This window comes from Culex pipiens, chromosome 3 (assembly GCF_016801865.2).
Source record: "Culex pipiens pallens isolate TS chromosome 3, TS_CPP_V2, whole genome shotgun sequence".
Classification (NCBI taxonomy): Eukaryota; Metazoa; Arthropoda; class Insecta; order Diptera; family Culicidae; genus Culex; species Culex pipiens.
In genome coordinates, this window is record NC_068939.1 from 110,214,600 (window position 1) to 110,242,113 (window position 27,514).

General features: G+C 40.6%; 1 protein-coding gene across 5 annotated transcripts in view; it reads left to right on the plus strand.

Annotated features, from left to right (window-relative positions):
- The window catches only part of LOC120422365 (histone-lysine N-methyltransferase, H3 lysine-79 specific), a 48,591-nt gene that overhangs the window by 15,355 nt on the left and 5,722 nt on the right, over positions 1–27,514 (plus strand). For 2 of the 5 annotated variants that reach the window (XR_008212616.1, XR_005606119.1), the window contains exons 2-7: positions 13,512–13,922; positions 13,986–17,758; positions 17,822–18,378; positions 18,437–18,598; positions 18,663–18,902; positions 24,881–25,495. Coding sequence is in view for 1 of the 5 variants with exons in the window: in XM_039585774.2 (XP_039441708.1) it covers positions 13,656–13,922; positions 13,986–17,758; positions 17,822–18,378; positions 18,437–18,598; positions 18,663–18,902 (4,999 nt within the window). In the remaining 4 variants the exon portion in view is untranslated. The remainder of the gene's footprint in view (positions 1–13,511; positions 13,923–13,985; positions 17,759–17,821; positions 18,379–18,436; positions 18,599–18,662; positions 18,903–24,880; positions 25,496–27,514) is intronic. The other 3 variants (XR_008212618.1, XR_008212617.1, XM_039585774.2) reach the window with 3 other exon arrangements.

The window sequence follows — 27,514 nt, forward strand, 5'->3', positions numbered from 1 at the left end:
CACCATGAAAAGTTGTGTCAGTTCCGAGATATTTGAGTTCAAAGTTTTGGTGCTCTGGAGTAACCATGGGCGGGAGAGGGCTTTAAACCAACCACCTTAACTGTAACCCAATTCTCCCAGCATGTCTGGTTCCACTGGCTCGTAATTTCCTCCTGCTGTTTTTCCGCCTTTTCCGCTTCATATTTCCCACAACGTCCCATTTCCCTCCGCCTCCACACCCCTTTCTGTCATCACCTCCCCAGCGTGCTGTGCCATTACTGAAAAACACCACCAGCAACATCAGCAGCAGCCGGGAGCATAGAGCAGTGTGTTATGCTGCCTTTTCCCGTCTCGTTCCGTCCCACGCGTCCTGGCCTGGCCTGGCTATGTTTTGTGTACCATGAAAACCGACCGAGGCAAAAATTAATCAATATTTTATCGATTTTCCAAACCACCCTGCTCCGCTGCTGCTCTCGGAGGCCATCGAGTGCAAAAGTTTAAACTCTCGGCGTGGTCCGGAAAATGAAGTGAAGCAGTGAGGGAGGAGAAGGAGGAGGACACATTCTTCTCGGACGAAAATGGCTTGTGCCATCACCAGCAGCAGTATCATCATCATCTACGTCAGCAGAACCAGTCTGTTTGGAGAAATGCTCGAGGAAAGTGCGGTCGTCGCGTTGTGGCCGTGGCCAGGTTGACCCCCGCTCCCCCACCTCCAGGTCCTAGCCTCTGCGATTGATTCTGAGCCAACGAGCGGTTCCACCTGTAAGTGTTGTCGCAACGTGCAAACGTGTGTGGTTCGGCGTGGCGGAAAATTTGACCGAATATCGAAACCTGGTCGAGGTCTGTTTTCTATTTTGGTGGTAGAAAGTGCGAGGAAAATCGTGAGTGACAAACGGACCAGACCGTTCTCACGGGAGGGCCTCGGCGAAAGCAGCGAGCAGCAGCCAAAAAGAGACACCGAAAAAGAAAAATCAATAAAAGCAAACGCCCCACATAGGAAGAAGAGTGGAGAGTGAGGGAATACAAAACACAGTCCTACACACACACACACACACACAAACATACAGAGGGTGAAGCATCGATTTTTTGTTATTGTTGTGATTTTCCGCGCCGCCAACACCACCCACGCGGGTTGTTGGAATTCGCCTCCCTGATGGTTGTGACGGAACAGGCGGGCTCACGGTGGAGAAGGAAGATGAGCCTAGCTGAAGGAGGTCGTCAGCAATTTCGTCACGCGACTCAAGGAGTTACGCGAAACATGAGGATTATGATTGTGGGATAGGGTGACTGTTGAACTCATAGATTAGTTTACAATTTTCAATTCTTCTTACCTTAGGCCATTGCACAGTGCTCGGAATGGCAAAATAAAGTGGAATAAATAGTTAATTTCGAGCCAAACATTTCATTAGGACACAAAACCAAAACCCTTAGGTGGTTGATGCCTTCCTCACATTCCCAAATTTCCAAAATAGACACAAAAGGGCGGTGTTTTTCAGTTTTTTTTATCAATTTGACTCATTATTCATACCACTAAATTGGGTAGTCAGATCTTCATATTGCAGGGCGATCCGGACAACGTTTTCATCAAAATATCTGAGATCCGGCCTCCAAAAAGTGCACAAGTAACACTTAAGTGCTTATAACTTTTGATAGGGTTGACAGATCTCCAATGTCTTGGACGCGTTGGAAAGGTCTTTTAAATACCTTTCTAACATGACGGGGTTTCTTACAAAAAACAATCCCATTTTACAATCTTCCGGACTTTAGTCAAAATCGTTTATTTAGCATAACTTTTGAAGTACTTATCTAAACTGCATAATTTTTAATAGCGACTTATGGGACCCCAAGACGGATCGAATGAGGCCAAAACGGTTTAGCCAGTCTCGAGATAATCGAGTAACAATTTTTTGATCAACATCCCACCATATACACAGACATTTGCTCAGAATTTGATTCTGAGTCGATGGGTATACATGAAGGTGGGTCTAGGAGATCTAATTAAGAAGTTCATTTTTCGAGTGATTTTATAGCCTTTCCTCAGTAAGGTGAGGAAAGCAAAAAGAAGCTTGACTGATGGTATTTTAACTGATGCTACGATAAAACACATCATTATCCTCAATTCGAGCCAAACATTTCATTAGGGCACAGAACCAAAACGTAAACATTGGGGATTATTCCACTATTCCATTCTTTAGTACACTCCCTACATGCCCTCCAAGAATCAGATTGATAGCAAACAATGTTCTATTGAAAAAATCAAAAACACAAAAGGGCACATAGCAATGTTTACTCCAAACCAGAAGAAAAGTTCAATTGTGCCCTTTTCTTTTTCGTAAGTTTTTCGTAGGGACCTACATAAGGAAATAAAATGTTCTGGGAGAAATTTCAAACACTCAAAGTCATTCAAATTTAAGGTTGAAAAACTTGTAGTTTTTCTTTGGTGCTGGCACTTTTCTTGTTAGATGGCCCTCCACTAACCCCCGCCCATGGGATTACATGAAGTTTATTTATCTTGTTAGATATTTTTGTAATTTAACTGTGTTTTTGATTCATTATTTATGTATTTATTCTCTTGTTTTAAACCATGCGCGTCCATCAAAAAACCTTTATTTCTTTAACATTGCATTGAACAGGGACCATCTGGGTAATGAGATTATTTTCCCCCGCCCCATCTCACACACATATGAGTCCATTCAAGGGTTTTACCGCGCCCAGAGTCGCGTTGCTTTTGATAAATTTGTCATATGAGGCCCAGAGACGTTTGTTCTCGTGTACCCAAAGAGACGTGTACCGTTATACGGATGCCGACTGTCATAACGTGCCTCCTTCACAGCAACCCTCTAGGGATTTAACACACGTGCAATGATTCACTCATCATCATCTGGAACAAAAAGTTCATTGACATACACATAACACTTCACATACGCGGCCCAGAGACGTTTGTTCTCGTGTACCCAAAGAGACGTGTGCCGTTATACGGATGCCGACTGTCATAACGTGCCTCCTTCACAGCAACCCTCTAGGGATTTAACACACGTGAACTTCACAAATTAACATTATTCTTAACGAAACACGAACAAGCACAAACATAACAAAAACTATCAGATTATTATCAACAACAGTTTTACAATACTTTTGATTGCTATAAGTCTCGTTTTTTGCCAAAATGATTTTAAATTGATTCCGACCTTGTTCTTACATGACTTTGTTGCTCGATTGGAACCCCGATTTGACTGTTCGATTGGAACCCTGAGAGTGACATTTCGCCTCTCCATATAGGCTCTCTAGTTTTTCGTGGATAAGGAACTTTATATGCTATAAAGTGAACTTGCCATACATTCATAACACTAATTCACTTCAAAACAAAGTTTGGTTTACGTTTCACCAAGGATTTCTGCAGAAAAAAACTTCATCGAAATACAATATTTAATACGGCCCCGCGGCTGCTGTTCAGTACACTTTTGAAGAATTTTTATGTTTCACATACCTTATCTACACCACTCGATCACAAAACTTCACAAATTATCAAAATTTCCGCTGAATTTCTCATTATTTCTAACTAAACAAAAGGGCCCATAAACATCATCAAAAACAACAATCAGGTGACAGCGCTTTAATGCCCTTTCAGTTCTCTTCAAAATTGCATTTAGAAAGGGCCCATTATGAACAACAGTTGGAAAGTTAAAAGGGCCCAAAAACGAGATTTTTAAAATTATGAATTTTATTGCGAAAATCAACATAAATTAAGAAGCATTAAAGCAGAGTTGAGGATAATGATGTGTCTTATCGTATCATCAATAAAAATACCACCAGTCAAGCTTTCTTTTTAAATAGGAATTGAAACAAGATGTCTACTTTTTGCCAGCGATTTTCTCGAATCGCGGTTTTTGATTTTGTGCCCTAATGAAATGTTTGGCTCGAATTCTGCTTTAATGCTTCTTATTTTATGTTGATTTTTGCAATAAAACTCATAATTTTAAAGAAAAAACTAGTTTTAGGCCCTTTTAACTTTCCAACTGTTGTTCCTGATGGGCCCTTTCTAAATGCAAATTCGACGACAACTGAAAGGGCACTAGTGTTGAGAATGTATGAAAAGTTCACATTATAACACAAAAAGTTCCACTACTGCGAAAAAAAAACGAAAATCAAAAGGACACACTTGATTTTTTTTTTTTTTTGGTTTGCAGTGAACATCGCCCTTTTGTGTTTTTGATTTTTTCAAAAGTAAATTGTTTGCTATCAATCTGATTCTTGGAGGGCATGTAGGGAGTGTACTAATGAATGGAATAGTGGGATAATCCCAAAAGTTTACATTTTGGTTTTGTGCCCTAATGAAATGTTTGACTCGATTTCTTTATTTGACGTCTATAGCCAACAGGTATCTTCAGAAGAGTTTTACTTGATAAAGGCTATCTTTTAAATTCATTAACTTACAGGGTGAAGACCTTTCAGAGTGTCACCCAACATATATCTTTGTTAGATAACGCTAAGGCTTTGGTGTCTTGGGCAAAGTTGTAGAAGAGAGAATTTTATGAAAATTTGTCGATGACGCTGAATTTTCTAGCTCTTCACATTAGTCATTATTGCAAAAATGTTCAAAAAAGTAATTTTCTGGCGATACAGTCGACTCTCTGGCTTCTCAATTTTAATATTGCTCCATCTACCGCATACTGCATACTTCCTTCCTCGATATTTTCTCTTGCTTGAAGTATATCTTTCTCGACTTCCAATGGTCAATATATTCATTATTTCATGGCTTGCTTAGATATTTTTCTTTGTTAAACGATGCTTTTCAAGTTTGTATGAAATTTGTTTGTTTTTGTTTAGTAGATATTGCTATCGAGAACTCTGCCATAGCTGGTATCAGGAAAAAATATATGTAATCGAGTCTTCATTTTGGATCGTTCTGAAAATTGATGCTTCTCTTCCTCGATAGGCCCTTGTATAACGAAAACCAGAAATCGATTGTAACTCAAAATATGGGTCTCCTACTGAGGGACCGTGGTGTAGGGGTAAGCGTGGTTGCCTCTCACCCAGTCGGCTTGGGTTCGATCCCAGACGGTCCTGGTGGCATTTTTCAAGACGAGATTTGTCTGACCACGCCTTCCGTCTCGCAATCGAGAACGCCAATGCAATGCTGTAGAGCGAATAATTTTATTTGATTTTTTTTAAATAAGGGAGCGTTCTTTTATTACGTAACGCAAAATATGGAATTTTTGACCAAGATATTTATGTTTTAAATTGGCAACTTTTTTACCTTAAAATGACTGTAACTTTTGACCCTTAAGTCCAAACTGACATGTCAAAAAATAAAAATGTTCGTTTCTTAGAGCTCTAAAAGTGCTCTAAATATCACTTTTCTCTAAAGCTTAACCCTGAAATGCCACCCTCAAAAAACTGATTTTTGAAGGTTTGCTCAGATGCTTTCTATAAATTAGGTCATAGAAGGCGTAGATTACGAGACAAAATTTTGGTGCCTTGGACAAAGTTGCTTGGTTTGGCAAGCCCAACAACTTTCTAGAAGACAACAAAATTCCCATAAATATTCCTGTAAAGTTAGATTTTCAAAATCACCCTAATCGTGAACCACCCTAATTTTAAACCTAGCCAAAAGTTGCCCCTTTCCATATGCAACAACTCTTCTGAAGACACAAGAGCTCCAAAATGTCACCATTTTTCGGAAAATCCATTTTCCACTTAGTTTTACGGTCTGGACCACTGAGCAGTGTTTTAAAGCGATGATGAACCTATTGTTATCACGTGTTCAGACTGACGAATTTTGGCGAAAACTCAAGCAAACAGTTCGCCATAATGATTCCACGACTCGAGTTTTCAAGGAACTATTCATAAAACACGTGGACATTTTGCCTTCCTCACTGAGGTAAGGCTATAATCCTGCTCTAAAAATGAACTTCGTATAAAAACGTCATATACCCACCTTCATGTATACATATCGACTCAGAATCGAAAACTGAACAAATTTCTGTGTGTATGTGTATGTGTATGTATGTATGTGACCAACAAACTAGCTCATGTTTCTCGGCACTGGCTGAACCGATTTGACCCGAACCAGTTGCATTCGACTTGGTTTAGGGTCCCATGGATCGAGTTTTATACAGATTGAAGTTTCGATAAATAGTTCAAAAGTTATGTATAAAAATATGTTTTCACATATATCCGGATCTCATTAAATGTATGTAAACTATGTCCGAGTCAATCATCCGACCCATCGTTGGTTTGGTTATTAAAAGACCTTTCCAACGAGCCTAAAACATTGAAAATCTGGCAACCCTGTCTCGAGATATGGCCACCTTAGTATTATTGATGTACTTTTTGGAAGCCGGATCTCGCTTAAATGTATGTAAACTAAGTCCGGGTCCACCATCCGACCCATAGTTGGTTAGGTTATCAAAAGACCTTTCCAACGAGTCCAAAACATTGATGATCTGGCAACCCTGTCTTGAGGTATGGCCACTTAAGTGATATTTATGTACTTCTTTATTCCGGATCTAAAAAATAGAAGAAATTTTTGTACAATTCCATCATATCAGTCATTGTTGGTTATAAGTGAGGAAGGCTCCAACCACATAGGTGGATTAAGTTAGTTTTTATTGAAATGTCAACCCCCTTTCCCCCATTCCCTGGAGATGGAGCCACACGTTGCCGTCGTTTCAGGGCTATTTGCAAAGATGGTTTCCGATGTTGATATATATTACACATTTATTTTATATTTATATACTTGTGTTGATAGAAATCACAACTATTGTACTCTGTAAAATTGCAAGATATTGATTTTTTTTATTTGCATCTAAATATTCTTGTTTGTAAAATCTGCTTTGAACAGGTTTTAATCTTTTTGATACGTCGTTAGCTTAGGTAGAAATTCATAAAGCACAGCAACGCTTACACAAAACAGTAAGAGAGGCCTCTTCTAGGCATTGTGATTTTTTTTCGTTTTTTTTTTTCAAAGTGGTTGTTAGGTTAGGATTTGGTATTTTCATAAATTAGTTTTGTTGCAAGGCACTCAGAATAGTTAGTATTTTTTTGTAACTTTAGGTTGTTTAATAGTTCCAGACTCCATCTGTGTGTAAGTGAGTTAAGTAATGCTTTCAGAATCTCTGATTTCAATTTATGTGGTATGCTAACCATTCGGAATAGTCAAAAAAATCCATAGAGTCTCGATCAATCAGTAATGAAATGATATCGGACAAAATTCGTTAATCTGTTGAACTAACGGTTTTCGGATTATGGTTGTATCGACCATTGTTGCGAATCGAGGATCTACTGGAGTTTTGACGATCAAATGGAGCCTAACATTTCAAAGGTACACATGGTTTTTGTGAACAGGGATGCATCTCTCTCACTCAAATGACAGTTTACATAATGTATGATAGGGATACACTCTTGTTTGCAGAGCTTCTGTGCCCTAATGAAATGGAAGGCACGAAATCCGTAATAACAGTTCAATGGAGCGCGTCTGCATTTGTGGACAGACAGTCTATCCCTTTCGCTCAAGTGACAGTTCACGTCAAGTAAGAGGGGGATAGACTGCTTGTTTACAAATGCAGATTCGCCCTATTGAACTGTTACTACGGAAATAGTCGTCTTAACAACGAGTGTTCAACTTGTAAAGTATGAACTGTTCAGTTACTTTTATTGGGTTAAAAACAAGGTAAAGGAATGTTTGGAATTTGGGAGTTTGAGATTCAAGTTTCTTTCAGAAAGTTTAGTTTAGGTTGTTGATAAATGTTTGTTTTCCGTAAATAATAGATTGGACTTTAATCAATGGTTAAACTGGTCGAAGTGTACTATTTCATTTGCACTTCTGCTTCTAGTTGTAATGTACGATAAGACTACTGACAGACGCGACAGGGCGGGGCCCAGAAAAAATGCATCAAGATTTATATTCCATAGACAAGTTAGTTTTCATCTTTCGGTTTCCAGTTTTTTTTTTTTTAATTTCCTTTAAATTTGAAATACATCATAGGTGTCCTTTGTATAAATCTCCGATTATTTACATTTTCTCATTTAATTAACTAATAATTCAATTTCTTCCGGGCCTTTTTACTTTGAATCATAATTTCAGATTTCCTTTATTCAGTGTTAAACTTAGATTAACGTAACTGCTTAAGTCATCCAAGTTCTTACTACTCACACCTACACTAATTTTCTTTCACCTTCCCCCTCCTGATCCTCTATATCTTCCGGTGGTGTTCATTTGGTATGCAATACTAGTTCGGCCACTACCTTATTTTCCACAAGAAACCGGACTTGGACTGACTTGAGGCCGCGTCCCCCACCTTGCTCCGTAAAACGAAAACGAAAACGAATGTCAACCCCCTTTCCCCCATTCGTGGACAATTGTCCATACAAAAAAAAACTTTTTTTTTTAATTGGAGCATGGACAATCGCCAAGCCCACGGTTTATGGATAGTCCGTAACGCAACACTTCTGTTTGTTACAGAAAAAGGACGAGTTTACAAATCTAATTTATCGAGTTCACGAAGCTCATTAAGTATTCTCCGTTTCGCGTTTATAAAAGCAGTTTAAAGAAAAAATGCCGTATCTTGATAGGGCCGTTGTAAATATTTTTTAAAGTTTTTGTCGCTTTGTCATTCACACGGGACCGGTTTTACGAGGCTTCACCAAAATTTTAAACCGATTTGGTCGAAACAGTGTTGAGATATTGTGGCAACTAATTTTTGAAACTGCTAACATCAAATAGCTATATCTCGGCAATGATGCAACCAAATGCCTCAAAGTTGTGTTGCTACACGCAGAAAAATGTTTCGTAGAATCAGCCTGTACGAGGTTTGAGTAAACATTTTTTTTTTTTTGAATACAATCAACAACAAAATTGCGTTGAAACAAACCTTGGTTTTCTTAATGCTAAAAAAGTATTTTGTTGTTTTCAAAAAACTGCTTTGACGTTTAGCGTTGATTCAACCAAAATCTTGATTTTCAAATCAACAAAACGTTTAGCTGATTCAAATATTTCTTATTTTTCTGCGTGTAATAGGTAAAAATGTATATTTGTATACTCTGAAAACAGATTTAAAAATAGTTTAAATGTGTGCTCAAACCAACCTCTGAAATTTGTGCCCATTCATATGTTGAATGGGCAACGCCTTAACTTTGTCGAGGTCGAACATCAAATTTACCGTCAATGGCTGTGCGTCAAGCTCCATAAAATTTAAAATTTGTATGGAAAATTTGTTGTGAGGGAAAGGGGTCAAAAATCTTTTTTTTTTCGCGTTACGTAATGCAAGAACGCTCCCAAAGAAAAATATGAATTTCATGCTATGTTCTCAAAGACAAATTTTTAAATTCATTAAAATGCAGAGAAAACATAACAAACCTTAGTTTTGTTAGTAGTCTTTGGTCACCCTAACGCAACGCAAACCTTTCCGCAGCGAGCGAAGAAGCTAAACGAAGAAAAATGTTAACCCGGAAAAGTGCTCCCTTCTGGGGTGGGCTGGTGTTGTGGATCGAATGAAAACGTTACGTCTTAAGATGGAAAGTGAAATATGGGAGGATGAGGCCCCAGCACCACCACCGCACAAGGAGGATGTTGGCAATATCGACCACCAGAACGAACCAAATAAAAAAAGGTCCATCTCTCGTTCACTCTCCCGCCCTGTTTCGTGTTATCATCGTGAAAGTGCTTTCGTTCCCAGCGACGAGGAGGAAGTGTGGCTGCTTTAATTTATCCGGATGAATTATTTTGCGAGCGGCGATCGATAAATGATGGGGAATGATATTTATAGCGTTGCAATTTTGATGTGGAGTTAATGGAGTTCAGTTGCGATCTAGACACATAATGCGACGGATATTGAATTCTATTCAAGGACAATGATAAGGATGAATCGAGCATCGCAAAAGTTTTCATGTTTTAATGCAATTTGACCTGGTTGAATAATTAAAGGTGCTTCTTTAGTACAGCAAACGATATTTGTACAGTAATATGTATGGCAAAATGCTATTTTCAAACAGAGTGAATTTAATTTTAGTGATACAAAAGAGTTGATTTACCAGTTTTGGTTGTTTTATACAAAGGTTGTCTCGTGCTTACTGCTGATGTCCACTTTGCAAAAGCTATGAGAAGAAGACAAACCAATCCCGAACATGTATGGCGCATTACGAAGTCGTTCATAAAAAAAACTGTTCAAATTATTAAAATTTTGTATCGTTTTTTCGACCTAAAACTTCAATGCCCGTTTTACACCACTTCCATTTGTCGTAGAAAGCTCATATTTGGCATGAGTTCATCGCATGTATAAACAAACAAACGCTAGAAGTTTCATCCAAATTGGAACACCCCGATACTACTAGTGACACACTGTAGAAAAACTCGCTCTTAAGCCTTCTAGGTTCTCTTATATGTAGACATATAGACTATATGATTCAAAAACTAGTCAAATCGATGCCTTTGTGCTCTCTTGTACTAAGCTTGCTGAGATTCTTATCAAGTTAGCACAAAAGAGCACAGAGGCATCGAAATGTCTTTAGGCGGTTTCATTCCTATCACCGAAAAAAAATCCCAGAAAATGACAACTTTGCTGAAGATACCAAATTTCTATCTCTTAACCTGTTTTTTTTTTTCAATTACTTCAGTATTTTGTAAGAAAAGCACTAGGGTTACAGAATTCAGAATTTTATATGTGTATGTACTCTAATCATGATGCACCCATCTTTTATCAGGGGGGAATGGCATTGTGCTCTCAACGTGTTGGTGTTAGAACATTAGTGTTCAAACTCAATACAATTTAACAAATGAGCAGTTCTCTACGGAATCGGTCTTTTTTCTTTAATTTTAATGTTTGTATTTTTTAATCCGGCTGAAACTTTTTTGGTGCCTTCGGTATGCCCAAAGAAGCCATTTTGCATCATTAGTTTGTCCATATAATTTTCCATACAAATTTGGCAGCTGTCCATACAAAAATGATATGTGAAAATTCAAAAATCTGTATCTTTTGAAAGAATTTTTTGATCGATTTGGTGTCTTCGGCAAAGTTGTAGGTATGGATATGGACTACACTGAAAAAAAATGATACACGGTAAAAAAAAATTTGGTGATTTTTAATTTAACTTTTTGTCACTAAAACTTGATTTGCAAAAAAACACTATTTTTAATTTTTTTAATTTTTTGATATGTTTTAGAGGACATTAAATGCCAACTTTTCAGAAATTTCCAGAATGGGAAAAAAATCTTTGACCGAGTTATGATTTTTTGAATCAATACAGATTTTTAAAAAAAATCGAAATATTGGTCGCAAAAATGTTTTAACTTCATTTTTCGATGTAAAATCGAATTTGCAATCAAGAAGTACTTTAATAAATTTTTGATAAAGTGCACCGTTTCCAAGTTATAACCATTTTTAGGTAACTTTTTTGAAAATAGTCGCAGTTTTTCATTTTTTAAAAATAGTGCCCATGTTTGCCCACCATTGAAAAAAAATATTTTTGAAAAGCTGAGAAAATTCTCTATATTTTGCTTTTTCGGACTTTGTTGATACGACCCTTAGTTGCTGAGATATTGCCATGCAAAGGTTAAAAAACAGAAAAATTGATGTTTTCTAAGTCTCACCCAAACAACCCACCATTTTCTAATGTCGATATCTCAGCAACTATAGGTCCGATTTACAAAATTAAAACATGAAACATTCGTAAAATTTTCCGATCTTTTCGAAAAAAATATTTTCAAAAATTTAAAATCAAGACTAACATTTCAATCGGGCCAAACATTCAATATTACGCCCATTTGAAATGTTAGTCTTGATTTAAATTTTTTGAAAATATTTTTTTCGAAAATTTCACGAATGTTTCATGTTTTAATTTTGTAAATCGGACCTATAGTTGCTGAGATATCGACATTAGAAAATGGTGGGTTGTTTGGGTGAGACTTAGAAAACATCAATTTTTCTGTTTTTTAACCTTTGCATGGCAATATCTCAGCAACTAAGGGTCGTATCAACAAAGTCCGAAAAAGCAAAATATAGAGAATTTTCTCAGCTTTTCAAAAATATTTTTTTTCAATGGTGGGCAAACATGGGCACTATTTTTAAAAAATGAAAAACTGCGACTATTTTCAAAAAAGTTACCTAAAAATGGTTATAACTTGGAAACGGTGCACTTTATCAAAAATTTACTAAAGTACTTTTTGATTGCAAATTCGATTTTACATCGAAAAATGAAGTTAAAACATTTTTGCGACCAATATTTCGATTTTTTTTAAAAATCTGTATTGATTCAAAAAATCATAACTCGGTCAAAGATTTTTTGCCCATTCTGGAAATTTCTGAAAAGTTGGCATTTAATGTCCTCTAAAACATATCAAAAAATTAAAAAAATTAAAAATAGTGTTTTTTTGCAAATCAAGTTTTAGTGACAAAAAGTTAAATTAAAAATCTCCAAATTTTTTTTTACCGTGTATCATTTTTTTTCAGTGTAGTCCATATCCATACCTACAACTTTGCCGAAGACACCAAATCGATCAAAAAATTCTTTCAAAAGATACAGATTTTTGAATTTTCACATATCATTTTTGTATGGACAGCTGCCAAATTTGTATGGAAAATTATATGGACAAACTAATGATGCAAAATGGCTTCTTTGGGCATACCGAAGGCACCAAAAAAGTTTCAGCCGGATTAAAAAATACAAAAAAAATCGAATGACCGAAATCTCAGAGAATTGCTCAAATGAGCTATGCGGTAAACTTTATGCAGTTGTCCTGGCCGCTTTAACGTTTGTGGTGGTGATAAATGTCATGAAGAATGCTAGGTGTAATCTAACTTCAGGCATTCTTTCTCGAAAGTTTCTCGACTAGAGTAGGAAGGACAATAGCTACAGGTGACAGTTTTCAATCCGGGGAATTAAATGGTGATGAAAAAGAAAACAAGAATATTTCGTTTCAGTCATAACATGACCCGCAGTTCCACACCGCAATGATTTGGAGCAATTTTATTTTGGTCCACCCTCTATTTTTGTCTACTCAAAAGTATCACGCCAACGAATTGACTATTTTCGGTTTAAAACCCAAACTCCAACACCACGTGATCCGTCAGAGAGCGAGGGTCCTGTCGCGTGTCGCTCAAACCATTTGCTCTGGCGGTGCTGCAGCAAACCACGTGCTTTTCCACCGGTGCGGGATTCACAGCACGCGACATGCGATAAGCAGGACGATGATGACGGCGTGGCGCGGCGCGGTATTTATGGCACAGCCCAGGCAAGGATATTGTACACAGCCAGCCAGAACACGCAGCCATCATCATCGTCATCTGCTGCCAAACATGCACACAGAATAAAGAACCGCCGGAGCCCCAGCCAGCTTGTCTAGGGCAAATGGAATGGCAAATCAAGGTTGTTGACCGTCGCGAAAATCGACGGAAATTTGTGTGTTTTTGTTCTCCTTTGTTTTGTTTTTGCTGTCCAAAACAGATTGATTGATGGATTGCACTTTAGTTGTACAGATCGAAATTCGTTGACCCCGTAAATTTCAACAGATTTTTCTCTCTCTTTTCCTGTTACAGATTAACAATGCTACCAATATCTGGGAAAAGGTTGCCTTGAAGATTGAATAATCTACGAACGGAAGAAGGAAGAAGAAACGGTGTAAACAATTATTTATTTTTAAGTGTGTGACAAGAGAACAAAACAAAACGCAAAGCAAAAAGATGGCAACACCAAACTACAAAGAGCTTAAGCTGCAGTCGCCGGCCGGCGCGGAACCGTTCCTGTACAACTGGCCGTTCTCGATCGGCGGCGGCCACGACAACGGCATCGAGCTGATCGAGAACGTGCGGTGGGTGTGCGAGGACATGCCGGAGATCAAGTCCGCCATCGAGGAGATCAACCTGAACGAGCTCGACACGGGGGACTTTGACGCGATGAAGAACCTGTGCGATCGGTTCAACAAGGCCATCGACAGTGTGGCGGCGCTGGTAAGTTTGTGTGCTCTTTGGAGTTTGAGTGAGTTGCGATTTCAAATTTGAACCGTCTTTCAGGAAAAGGGTACCTCGCTTTCGAGTCAGCGGTTTACGTATCCCTCGCGGGGTCTTCTGAGGCACATCATTCAACAGGTGTATAATCAGGCGGTTGTAGAACCGGAAAAGTTGAACCAATACGAACCGTTTTCGCCGGAAGTGTACGGCGAAACGTCGTTCGACTTGATCTGCCAGATGATCGATCAAATCAAGATAACCGCGGACGATGTGTTTGTGGATCTGGGCTCGGGTGTGGGGCAGGTCGTCCTGCAGATGGCCGCCTCAACGCCGGTCAAGGTGTGCTACGGAATCGAGAAGGCGGACGTTCCGTCGCGGTACGCTGAAGGGATGAACGCCACGTTTAAGATGTGGATGCATTGGTTTGGGAAAAAGTACAGCGATTACGAGCTGATCAAGGGTGACTTTCTGGCCGATGAACATCGGGAGAAAATAACCGCAGCGACGATTGTGTTTGTGAACAACTTTGCGTTTGGACCGAACGTCGATCATCAGCTGAAGGAGCGATTCGCGGATTTGCGCGATGGCGCTAGGATAGTGTCGTCGAAAAGCTTTTGTCCGTTGAATTTTCGAATAACTGATCGAAATCTGAGTGACATTGGGACGATCATGCACGTTAGCGAGATGTCCCCGCTGCGCGGGTCCGTGTCTTGGACCGGAAAACCCGTATCGTACTATTTGCACATAATCGATCGCACCAAACTGGAGCGGTACTTCCAGCGATTGAAAACAAAGGGAGGTGACAACGAGGGACCCACCAGCAGTACAACTACTCGAGCGTCCCGCTCAAAGAAGGATACGGTCCCGAAACAGCCAGTCAACAATGACGAAAGCACGTCCGATAGTGACGCGGACGTCCCCGGACCTACGCAAGCTCCTCCACCTCCGCCTAGGAAACCCTGGTCGGGTTGGTGTAGTGGCAAAGAAAAGAGCAGCCAATCCGAGGAGGAAAATAACAACTCTCCGGTGCTCCGGAACGGCCGCATTCCGGTGGCAACGAAGAAGCGAAGGAAAATCACCCGGACGAAAACTGCCAAGAAAGAACCGGTGGCGCCAAAGGACATGGTTGATATCATCATACCACAAATGCCCCTTGATGCCCAAGGCGTAGGCGCGAAGAAGCGTGGCCGCGGAGTCAAGAAGGGACGACAGCGGCGAGCACTCAAGATCAACGGTCTCGATTTGCTGCACAGCGAAACCCTGCTAAGTACCTCAGATCAAGCAATTGGCAAGCGGCTTCCGCCGGCACCGGGCTGCGTCGACCAGCTGCTCACTTCACTAGCTGGAGATATGCAGCATACCGAGCTGGACATTCCGGAAGCACCCTCGGAAACACCGTACGCATTACAGATTCTCCTGGACCTGTTCAAAACTCAGTTTATGAAAGCAATCGAATCCTTCCGGAAACCTTCGTACAGGGACAACGTTCAGCAGCAGATCGAACGCGAAAAGGAACGCAATCAACGACTGCTGAATCGCGCCGGTCAGCTGGAAAAGCAAATCAAGGTCCTCATCGATGACAGCGTGGCCCTGCTGAAGGCACGCATGAACGAACTGGGCATTAGCACAACCAGTCAGAACGATCTGCTCTGCAAAGCGAAGGAAATCGTCGGACGACACAAAGAACTCCAGGTGATGGCAGCAAAACTGCAAAGCCAAGTCACCACCATCGAGCAGGAGCAGAAACGGATAGTGATGCAACACATGCACCGAATCGCCGACAAGTACATCAAGACCGAAGAGGTCGAGCTAACGCCCAAGACTTCCCAGGAAATGGTGCTGAAGGAGATCGCCAACACGCTCTCCCAGAGAAAGAAACTGTGCGCGCAAGTTTCGTCGCTCGAAAACGAACTCAACATAATCGACAAACTTGCCGAAGAACGCAAGGCCAACCCGGTTCTAACCGTTACGACCGTCGCTCAGCAGAAGGAACATCCTCAACATCAACCCCAACCGCAGCAACAGCAGCAGCAGCAGTACCACCAATCTCGGGTCGATCAGCAGCATCACCACGCGAGAGAACATCCGGCGGCGGTACACTCGTCGCAACCGGCCGCCGCTCACGTGACGTCCCATCCACCGTCAAAGCACAGTTCCGGGTCGTCGCGGTCACAGCGCAAGTCGCGCGAAAATCGAACCCGCTCGCAAGAGTGGCCCGAAATTCCAGATATCGGAAAGATTGAGGAAAACAATCCGGAGATCCTGGCGCAGAAGATTCTGGAAACTGGCCGCCAGATTGAGGCTGGCAAGTTGCGGAATCAAAAGGAGCGTGAAACGAAGAATCATCACATGCAGCAGCAGCAGCATGCGTCGATACCTCCGCAGCAGTCCCAAATCCATCACCCGGGCGATGCTGCGCTCATGCCGGCCCCACCAACCCTGAACAAATCCCATCACCGTAACAGTAACAGCAGCAACAACAACGCAAGCGCAAACAATACTGCCAACCTAGCGAAAACTTACGTACCTGGTTCATCTGTCGTCGGGGCAGAAATGTCGAGCGTCAAGGCGGAACCCCGCGCCAAACTGCAAGACTCGCACAAAGTCGTCAACTTTGAGGATCGACTCAAGAGCATCATCACGTCGGTGTTGCAAGGTCCACCCAAAACAATCTCCGCTAGCCAGCAGCAGCAACCACCGACTCAGCAGGTTCAAATGGTGCAACAGCAGCAGCAGCATCCGCAGATGATGCTGGCGCACGGAACGGAACACATATCGCCCGGGAAAGGATCCTCCTCGTACGGTAAAACGGTGTACCTCCAATCTGGTCCACCGACGAGTTCGATGCACAGCGGAGGCACCATCCACGACATGTCCTCGCGAAGTAGTGGCCAACATCAACTACCTCACCCGTCTTCGTCGCAGCCGCCGCATCATCTGAACGCCTCGACCACAATCGCCACCGCTCCCGTATCGCCGTACAAGGTGGTGCAACCTCACGGCGGTAGCCAAAGTACGAAAATCTCACCGAGTTCCAAGTACTATCAGAAGGGAATGTCTGCCAGCTTGAATCATCACTCGCCTGGGGCGGGTGCCGTCAACAACAACACCAGCACTCATCAGCAGATTCTGCAGCAACAGGAGCGTGAGGCACGCGAGCGTGAAATGCGCCAGAATCCGGTCGTCATGCAGCAGCACTACGGAGGCCAACCTCACCCGGCGATAGATCCACATCACCTGCTGCACCGTGGCGGCGTCACCATGGACGGCAAGCTGGAGTTCAAAGCACCGGAGCAATCGTACCGGTACGATCCTCGCAATCCCGTTGAAGCGCCGATTTACCAGAGCCACTCGCGAAGTTCTTCGGCCACTTCGTTGGACGGAGACTACCCACCCGGTCCGGGTGGAAACGTGCGCTACATCGGCGTCCCAACAGCCCAGCAGCAGCAGCAACAACGCGATCGCGATCAGCGCGATCAACAACTCGGCGGAAACAACTCCCGCCCTGGATCGTCTTCATCGCAGCCCGATTATACGCAGGTGTCGCCGGCAAAGATGGCTCTCAGAAGGCATCTTTCGCAGGAAAAGCTGACTCATCCGGGAATGCCTGCGAGCGGCAGCGGCGGTTCCACGGTCAAAACCATCGGCGATCTGGTGAATGGGGAGATCGAGCGCACGCTGGAAATCTCCAACCAGTCCATCATCAACGCGGCGGTCAACATGAGCACGACGGCAGGCCAGGCGGCGGCTGCGATTCACACCGTCATCAACACGAATGTGCAGCGACCCGAGCGGGTCAGCATCCGAGTGCTGGAAGAGCTCGGATTGAATGGCGGGTAAGTAAATCAGTTTGAAAACTTTTGAATAACAATAACATTATCTCCCTCTTCTCACCCCAGTGTTCAGACCACGTTCAGTCCGGTTTCGCGCCCCAACAGCAACGAAACGAGCAAATCTCCGGTGCATCTGCACGGCCAAAGCAATCTGGCCACGCTGGCCCAAGTTGCCACCTACAACAACAAGAAACCACCGGCGCCCGCAGCGTCCTCCTCGCAGCAGCAATACAGCGCCTACCAAACCGGGCGGGGACCCCAGGATAAACCTCCAACGACGAGCTACCCGGCGCCTGGCGAACGTGTCGAAGCGCCGCCGTACATGGCTCTTCCGCGGGCCGACATGAAACCGTACCTGGAATCGTACTTTATCGATGAACACAAGCGACAGCAGCAGCAGCAGACGCAGCAACAGTTGCACCGCCAAGGGTCGCCAGCAATTGCGACCCAGGCCCATCATCATCCTACGGCAGCACACCATCCACCGCCGCAGGCCAGTGCTCGCGGCAACGATCACCATCATCGGGGCCATCCGGCGCCGGTTGATCGTCGTGAAACGCCGATGGCGCCGCACCTGATGGACGATCGGATGGACCGGCTGAACGGAAGTCCTCCGCTGGAAGGTAAGCTTGAGTTGCTGTTGGCTGTGGATGGTCTAAATTTAATTGTTTAATCTTAAAGGTCTGGCCGCAAGTCTTCAAGCGCGCGTAATTGCTCAGCTCAAGAGCAAGGAGGAAGACGAAGAGCGACACCGTCGGGCCGACCTGATGGCGATGCACAACTCCGGCTCCGTCGGAAGCAATAACATACAACTAGTACAAACACCACACCTGAAAGCCGATAGTAAGTTGTTCAGAAATGCCTAAAAATTGTAACTCAAACTAAACCTGCACCACTCTCTTTTTAGAATACCCATCCGGGCTGAAACGCACCTCGCCCATCATCGAGAACCCGCCGCGACCTCCCAAGATGCTGTACACCGACTGCTCGGACGTGATGATCACGCCGGAGCTGTTGCACGCCGCCAGCCGGGGAGTTTCGGGCCCGTCGCGCAACATGGCGCTGATGAGCCCGGAGATCAACTCGCTGACGACGGTCGGTGACGATCGGCACCATCTGCTGCGCCACGGCAGGAACGACGTCGACGGTAAGTTTGCCGCTTGGCGTAGCCACGTAGAGCTGCTGTAGTTCGGTGCAATTTCCGGGGGTTTTTCGCTCTGTCAATCTTCTTATTTATCTTATGTGTGTGTGCGTGTCTGTTCTGTGAATGCTTTGTGTCGTTAACAAGTGCCTTAAATCTCATTCCGGGAGTTTCATACCAACTCCAGGCGGTCATCTCCCGTCACCGGTCACCCATTACCATCTCGCACAAACGCTTCTTAATGTCTCTGTATTTACCCAACCCAAACTCACCTTCTTCAAGTGGCGTTCCTCCTATACCGTATCTCGTACTTAACCATTAAAATAGTGACCCCATTTCCCATTTTTTACAATAACTCAAGTAAACGCTTCGTAGCTCGCGCTTCCGCGATAGAGAACGTAGAGAGTAAACCCTAGAGGCGAAATCGTCAACCCAGGCAGGTATCGAAACTTCGAAAAACATACACGGCCTTTTTGAGCGTTAGCACACCACCCTCACGAGTTCCACCACCCAGCGTAGAGTTGCATGTGCACCGTATTTCTGTAGTTGTTTGCGTTTTCACGTCTTGGTAGAGATAGTATTTTTAGTGAGTGTGTGTGTGCGTATAAAGCATTGCGTGTCGTATTAACACTACGACACAACCTTGAAACGAGCGGATCTTCAGAGAAGAAGCGGAACATTGAAGGATGCAAACTCGTTGAGTCCTCGGTTAAGCAGATGGTTTTAGAAACATGTTTTAGTCTACGATATTCGATCGTGCGCATCAACATTTTTTAATTTTTGTTTTTTTTTTAGCCTTAGAAAGCACATTTCCATAGCATTGCAGCTCGGAAGGCAGACCGAAAAATGTCAGATAAAATATTATACATGATAAACAAGTTCTTATCTGTTATTCTGTATGTAGTTTTGCCGGCACCTCGATGAGGCATGTGAGTGACAAGTTTCCACGCGATCCAACAAGAACTGTAGCTCGGAAGGCATGTCGATTGGTGCTTATTCGTTGGAATGCGAGCAATTCCAGCTCAAATCGGGAATTTTTCTGGTACTTTTGTACCCGACCCTCTCCGATTTCAATGAAACTTTTTAGACATGTTATCTTAGGCCTATATAAGCCATTTTTGTGTAAATGGAGCTAATTGTACTCAAAAGTGACATTTGAGAAGGGCGTAAGTCAGGCCTGCCCAACGTCCGGCCCGCGGGCCGGATCCGGCCCGTGAAGCCATTTCATCCGGCCCGCGACGGCTTTTTAAAATATTTCAAGTATTAAGACTGTTCATGAAGTATTAAATAAATAAAATTATTATCTGAATTAAAAAAAAATAAGCTAAAGATCAATATTGGTATTTTTTTACTGAAAAAATTGTGCAGGAAAACAAAAATATCCATTTCGTAAAATTGTTAAATTTATGAAAAAACTTGGATTGTTGTCTTAAAATTTACAAAAAGAGACTAAATGTTATTTCTTTCAGTTTTGACTGTGTTTACTTCAATTTTTTTTTCTATTTTCTTTTTTTTTTAAATAAGGCCGTTGGAAATATTTTTCAAAGTTTATGTCGCCCTCCCTTTTCAAAGGGGGCAAAAATATTATTTTTTTCGGAAAACTTCAAAATTTTAATGAAAATTTAAGTTTAATCAACTGAAAACTAATTAAAATGCATTTTCCCGCGTTTATAATCATATTCAGCATGATTGAACTCCTTTGAAAACATTTTAAATTTTCATGAAATACCAATGTACAGTCCCACAAAAAGTTTTTTTTTCTGCGAAAAAAAAATCCGTCAATACCTTGATATTTTCAAAACTAATGATTGTAAAGCAACTGTACGCCTGCAAAATGAATATTGAAACACTTTTTTCATCCAAATGTTGAAACCTAGGCTTGTAATTTCAATTTTTATATTTTTTTTAATTAATAATTATTCATATTAATATTATTCAGAAGAAAATTTAAAAAAAAAAATTTTCACTTCACTTTTTCAACTTTTATCAAATATTTATTCCGGCCCGTAACTGCTACAGAAAAATCAGATCAGGCCCGCAGGGCCAAAAGGTTGGGCACCCCTGGCGTAAGTTATTTAAATATTTTTGTATTTTGTAATTTAAAAATCACTGTATCTCAAAGCCGTTGCAAAAAGTGGTCAAAGAAAAGGAAATTTGATGGGCTTTCTAAAAAAAATATACGCTAATTTTATGAGAATTTTCAATTTTCATGTTTAAAAGTTAAATTTTAAGGTGATGTCACTATTTTTTTCCGTTCAATTTTTTTGTGAAAATAGCCTAAAATGTGACAAAACGACTCACAAAAAATGCAGGATGGTATGTCTCTCCTTGAAAAAAAAAAAATACAAGCAGTGTTCTTTTTGGTCTAAACATCAAAATTTTCAAAAACCGATAGTGAGAATCGATTCCTCAGACAATTTTACATAAAAGTCTCCATATTTACCATTGTCCCATGTCTAATCCTTGTGAAAATACAGCGGTTTTAAAAATAAAAATGCTGAAAAAAATTATTTTTTTTTTGTGTTTTTTGCAATTTCTATATGACAGACTTAATTTTTTAGTCTCGTAAATATTTTTACTGGAAAGCTCGTCGAATTTCCCATAAGATTGCTTATGACACATAGGACAATGGTCAATATGGAGACTTTTATGTAAAATTGTCTGAGGAATCGATTCTCACTATCGGTTTTTGAAAATGTTGATGCGATAGGTCGCATGAGAGATCCGGACAACGTTTTCATCAAAATATTTGCGATCCGGCCTCCAAAAAGTGATTAAATAACACTTAAGTGCTTATAACTTTTGATAGGGTTATCAGATATTCAATGTCTTGAACGCGTTGGAAAGGTCTTTCAAATACCTTTCTGAAAATGTATAACAAGACGGGTTTTCTTACAAAAACCACCCTTTAAAAAAATTAGTGCCCATGTTTGTCCACCTTTGATTTTTTTTTTTTGAAAATCTGAGAAAATTCTCTATATTTTGCTTTATTGAATTTTGTTGATACGACCCTTAGTTGCTGAGATATTGCCATGCAAAGGTTTAAAAACAGGAAAATTGATGTTTTCTAAGTCTCACCCTAACAACCCACCATTTTCTGATGTCGATATCTCAGCAACTAATGGTCCGATTTACAATGTTAAAATATGAAACATTTGTGAAATTTTCCGATCTTTTCGAAAAAAATATTTTCAAAAAATGTAAATCAAGACTAAAATTTCAAAAGGGCGTAATATTGAATATTTGGCCCGTTTAAAATGTTAGTCTTGATTTTACATTTTTGAAAATATTTTTTTCGAAAAGATCGAAATTACGTTTCACTAATGTTTCATATTTTAACATTGTAAATCGGACCATAAGTTGCTGAGATATCGACATTTGGGTTTGGGTGAGACTTAGAAAACATCAATTTTCTTGTTTTTAAACCTTTGCATGGCAATATCTTAGCAACTAAGTGTCGTATCAACAAAGTTCAATAAAGCAAAATCCCTGGGCTTTGTCATAATGAGTGTCATAGGTTTGATGCTTGTTTGGCAAAGAGTATGGTTTGATTCGATGTGGAATTAAAATCGAAGTGTTCAGTATATTGCTGAAGCTTCCATTTTTACACATGGACACCACTTCATGCTGCGAGAACCCACTTTGGCGTAGTCTCAGGGCTTAATCGATGGCCGGTAAGCTGTCATCGAGACAAGGAGGTTCTCTGATAGTGGAAATATCACATTTGTACAATGAACCGCTACATATGTGATTTTTCCCTATCTTAATGTGGGTGTCAGGTTAGGATGCGGGTTTAAAAAAATAGTGTTTGTAGAATTTAGGATTTTAACTATAAATATCAACTTTTTATACTTTGCCTTTAGTTATTTAGGGACAAAATTAGTAACAGTGAATTTAGTAATTCTATCAGAATCGGTGATTTTCATTCAAGTAGCATAAAAACCATTCTGATCTGTCAAAATTTCCATACAGTCTCGATCAATCAGCAGTGAAATGATATCGGACTAAATTCGTTGATCTGTTGAACTAACGGTTGTCGGATTATGATTGTATCGACCATTGTTGCGAATCGAGGATCTACTGGAATTCTGACGAACAAATGGTCGTCTCTTTTTCAATTCACGACTTGTAAAATATCAACTGTTATTTTTTTTTTGTTTTTTTAAAAGAAGCCAGACAGGTTTCAAAAGAAACGTTTTTTTTTGTCGTCGGGGATTTGAGATAAGAGTAGCTTTCGGATAGGTTGCTTTAAATCTTGTATTCAATTCAAGTTAGGTAGTTATCCGCAAATGAATATTTGGACTTATATGAATAATTGAACATTTTGGACTTATGAATAACACACAACTGTGCATTTATTCTAGAGTCAGATCCATACAGCGTCAGTGTTTATTTGGTCGAAGTGTACTAATTCATTGGCAGATCTGGTTCTAGTTGTAATGTACGACAAGACTACTGACGGACGTGACAGGACGAGGGCCCAGTTTAGAGGTTTCGACATCAACGATGTGCGGCTGGATCACCCTCCCAAAAAAAAAAAAAAAAAAAAAACTAAGTGTCGTATCAACAAAGTTCAATAAAGCAAAATATAGAGAATTTTCTCAGCTTTTCAAAAAATAAAAAATAAATTTCAAAGGTGGGCAAACATGGGCACTAATTTTAAAAATGAAAAACTGCGATTATTTTCAAAAAAGTTACCTTAAAATGGATTTAACTTGAAAACGGTGCACTTTATCAAAAATTCACTAAAGAACTTTTTGATTGCAAATTCGATTTTACATCGAAAACTCAAGTTGAAAAATTTTTGCGACCAATATTTCGATTTTTTGAAAAAATCTGTATTGATTCAAAAAATTATAGCTCGGTCAAAGATTTTTTGCCCATTCTGGAAATTTCTGAAAACATATCAAAAAATATAAAAAATAGTGATAAAATTCCTTCAAAAGATACAGATTTTTGAATTTTCACAAATCAATTCTGTAAACGAACTAATGATGCAAAATGGCTTCTTTGGGCATACCGAAGGCACCAAAAAAGTTTCAGTCGGATTAAAAAATACAAAAATTAAAATTAAAGAAAAAAGACCGATTCCGTAGAGAACTGCTCAGCTTATGAAATTGCATTTTTCGTAATTTTGAGAACACACAATTAAAAAAAATCTATGCAGTTTAATTATTTTAACGCCGTGCCTTCCGAGCAGCGATGCTGTGGGTTGGTGAATAAATCTTACTGCAATCGCCAACAAGACATACTTGAGAAAGACAGAGTAAGAGCACATTGCATATCTAACTTTTCACTCAACCATCGACGGTGCCTTCCGAGCAACAATGCTAGGAAAAGTGTTACTTCAATAGTTCAAGTTAAGGATTCGTTCAAAATTTCGCCCTTTCGATAACGCTAGCGCTCTCAACCATACCGAACAAACTAACCACCAAGTATCATGTAGGTAAGCATCGCCTTGAAAGGGTGCACGATCAGCGTCGGTTAAACTTTGAGAGGGTTACCATCCACGTGAGTGTCGTCGTCCTGTGTAACAGTCGACACTAAACGGGATAATCTGTGTCGGCCTTCTTTCATCCACATTAGATTGCTTTCACGCAAGTTTTGTTTCATTGATTTTATTTAAATATATTTACCTTTGGTTTAGTTACGTTTAAGTTTGAGTTAGTTTATAATTTGCCTTTTTCTAACACCAATCAAAACTGAAGGAACTTTTTTCCTCCTCATGCCGAACGCATTGAACTGTGTGATGTATAATGACGACAAACAAAAAAACCTTTACTTTCCCTGAGCAAACCAAAATTTTGTGTATAAAATGTGTATATTGGTCCTAGGCCGCGGTACCTGTGTCTCTAGCTCTTCTTCTACCACTACCACTTTCTCTTCTTCCTCGACAACAACAACAACTACAACATCTTCAACAACCTCAACAACAATGTCAACACCAAAAAAACCCGCAACAATGTACAAAATTATAACCGCAGTACCGTGCACCACCGTAATCGATGTAATCGTTCCAATGTCTTCGACAGTAGGGACGCCTTCCGGTGCCAAAGGTGGTAACTTGTTGCTGAGCAAGCACCATCCCCAACAGCAGCAGCAACTCCATCAACCGCAACAGCAACAACAACAACACCAGCCAACCTCATCGGTCAAGGTGATCAACCTGCCGTACGGCAGCGGTTCCATGAGCAGTGCTACAACTGGCTGTTCAAACCCGACGACCACGACGTCGTCCGCCAGCAGTCGTAACTATGGCCAACACCAGCAGTATCGCATCCAGAAACCGATGGCCGCCGCCGTCGCTGGGAATCATCGCCCTCCGCCCCAACATCACCACCGGCCACATGGCGGAGGCGGCGGCGGAAATGGTTCCGCCAACAAGTACCACAACCACCCCAACAATTCGTACCCCTCCAAATGACAATGGCAACAAGATGTGATGATCACTGGTGGCCGTAACCACCAGCAACTTCAACCTCTGACTGCACTCCCATAAAGCCACCACCAAACACCTCTTGTACCTAGGGTCGACTTTCTCCAAATCAGACTTGCGTTCTTCCGCGTGTAGAACCGTAGAACAACAACGGCAACAACTGGTAAGTTTGCGTGTGCGTGTGTGTGCAAACCGTGACCAACTCGCCATCGTCAGTGCACCCACTCCCGCCTCCTCTTCCTCCTCCTATTCCTTTTCCCACTCTCGAAACTCATGCAAAAACAGGTACCACGACCACGAGCATAATGAAACTGGTTACTTGAAAAACTTTTTATATTTACCTTTTTGAGTTTGTTTTTGTTTAATTTTTATTTATTTTTCTGTTCGTTTTATGTTTGTTTTTGTTCAAGTTCAGTTTCAATGACATATTTTCATACTTTCATCTACACAAAACAAAATCGGATATGAGGATTTGCTGTAAATACATTTCACACACGTTTCAATCAACAGTGGCTGGTAACATTTGGGAAGGAGCTAATATTTTGGTAACAATTGGCAACAATTGGGTTCGGGAAGAGGTGAATTGAAAAGATTGAAATATCTTGGCAAACATGGTATAAAACATAAGAAAAAGTGTAAATATTTTCCAACCCAAAATACATTCAATTGATATGACGCTTATGGAATTAGCCTAACTCAGTTTAAATATTTTTCATGACTAAAAAGAATCAATCAATTATCTCAAGAAACTATTTTGCCCCACTCGTTTGGCTCACCTATGCAAGACTGATCAGAGATGAAATGAAACATTCTTACAACATTGTAAATAATATCCACGTCAAATGTTACGTGTTACGTTAAATTTACCGAGGAATCTGACAAAAAAAAAAAATCAGGCGTAGAAGTCTCTTTGGTCCATACACAGTAGGGTGCCCAGAAAAAATAACCCCCTGCTCCACAAGTGAAAATCGTTTTTTTTGGGCTTATTTTAAAAATCAGTGTAAATTTTGAGCGAAATTGGTTAAGATTAACCCATTGATACTCGAGCCTAAAGTTGGTGAAAAAACTGTTTTTCATACAAAAATGGATTTATAAATCGCTAGTAACTTTTCAGGATCGCGGTTTACAGCTTTGGCATGTTCGACAAAGTTGTAGAACATTATATTTCCAATAAGAATCTCACCTTTGAAAATATTTAAATGCAGACAAAACCGTAAGAAAATTGGGGTTTCCATACATTTGTTCGATTTTTCTCATACAAGTTTTACCTTCGAGTATCAATGGGTAAATGTTGACCAATTTTGCTTATATTTGGCTCAGAGTCTTTATGTACGATATGTAGCTTGTGGAGCTTGGTTTGAAGAAAATTCCCATACTCTGGACACCCTAATGCACAGGCGAAACGGCATTTGAAACTTTCATGCGATATTTTCATTTGTTAGTCTGGACTTTTCGGTCCTCAAACTATTTTTTTCTTTGAAAGGCCCCCTTCATTTGCGTCCAAAACAGGTAAAATCGGTTAAAATGGAAAAGTCATGCATTTTTTTAAAACGTTACTTCATCCACCTTTAGATGGTTGGTGCCTTCATCGTATTCATAAAGTGATTACACAACACAGCCTTAAAAAAAGTCCGGCTCCAAAAAAAGTGTATTAAAAACACTAAAGTACTTATAACTTTTGATAGAGTTGTCAGATCCTCAATCTTTTGAACTCGTTGGAAAGATCTTTTGATTACCTATCTAACGATGGATCGCATGATAGATCCGGACAACTTTTTCATCAAAAAAGTGTATAAATAGCACTTAAGTGCTCATAACTTTTGATGGGGTTGTCAGATTATCAATCTTTCGAACGCGTTGGAAAGGTCTTTCAAATACCTTTCTAATGTTATATAGCAAGATGGGTTTTCTTACAAAAACCACCCTTTTTAAAATCTTCCGAAGTTTAGATAATATCGTTTTTTAGCATTACTTTTGAAGTACCTTTCTAAATTTCATGATATTAACTAGGGTCTTGTGGGACCTCAAGACGGATCGAATGAGACTTAAACGGTCCAAATCGGTTCAGCCAGTCCGGAGATAATCGTGTGCGTATTTTTCGGTGCACGGACTTACAGACATACACACGCAAAGAAATATCTTCATGAATTTGATTCTGAGTCGATAGGTATACGTGAAGGTG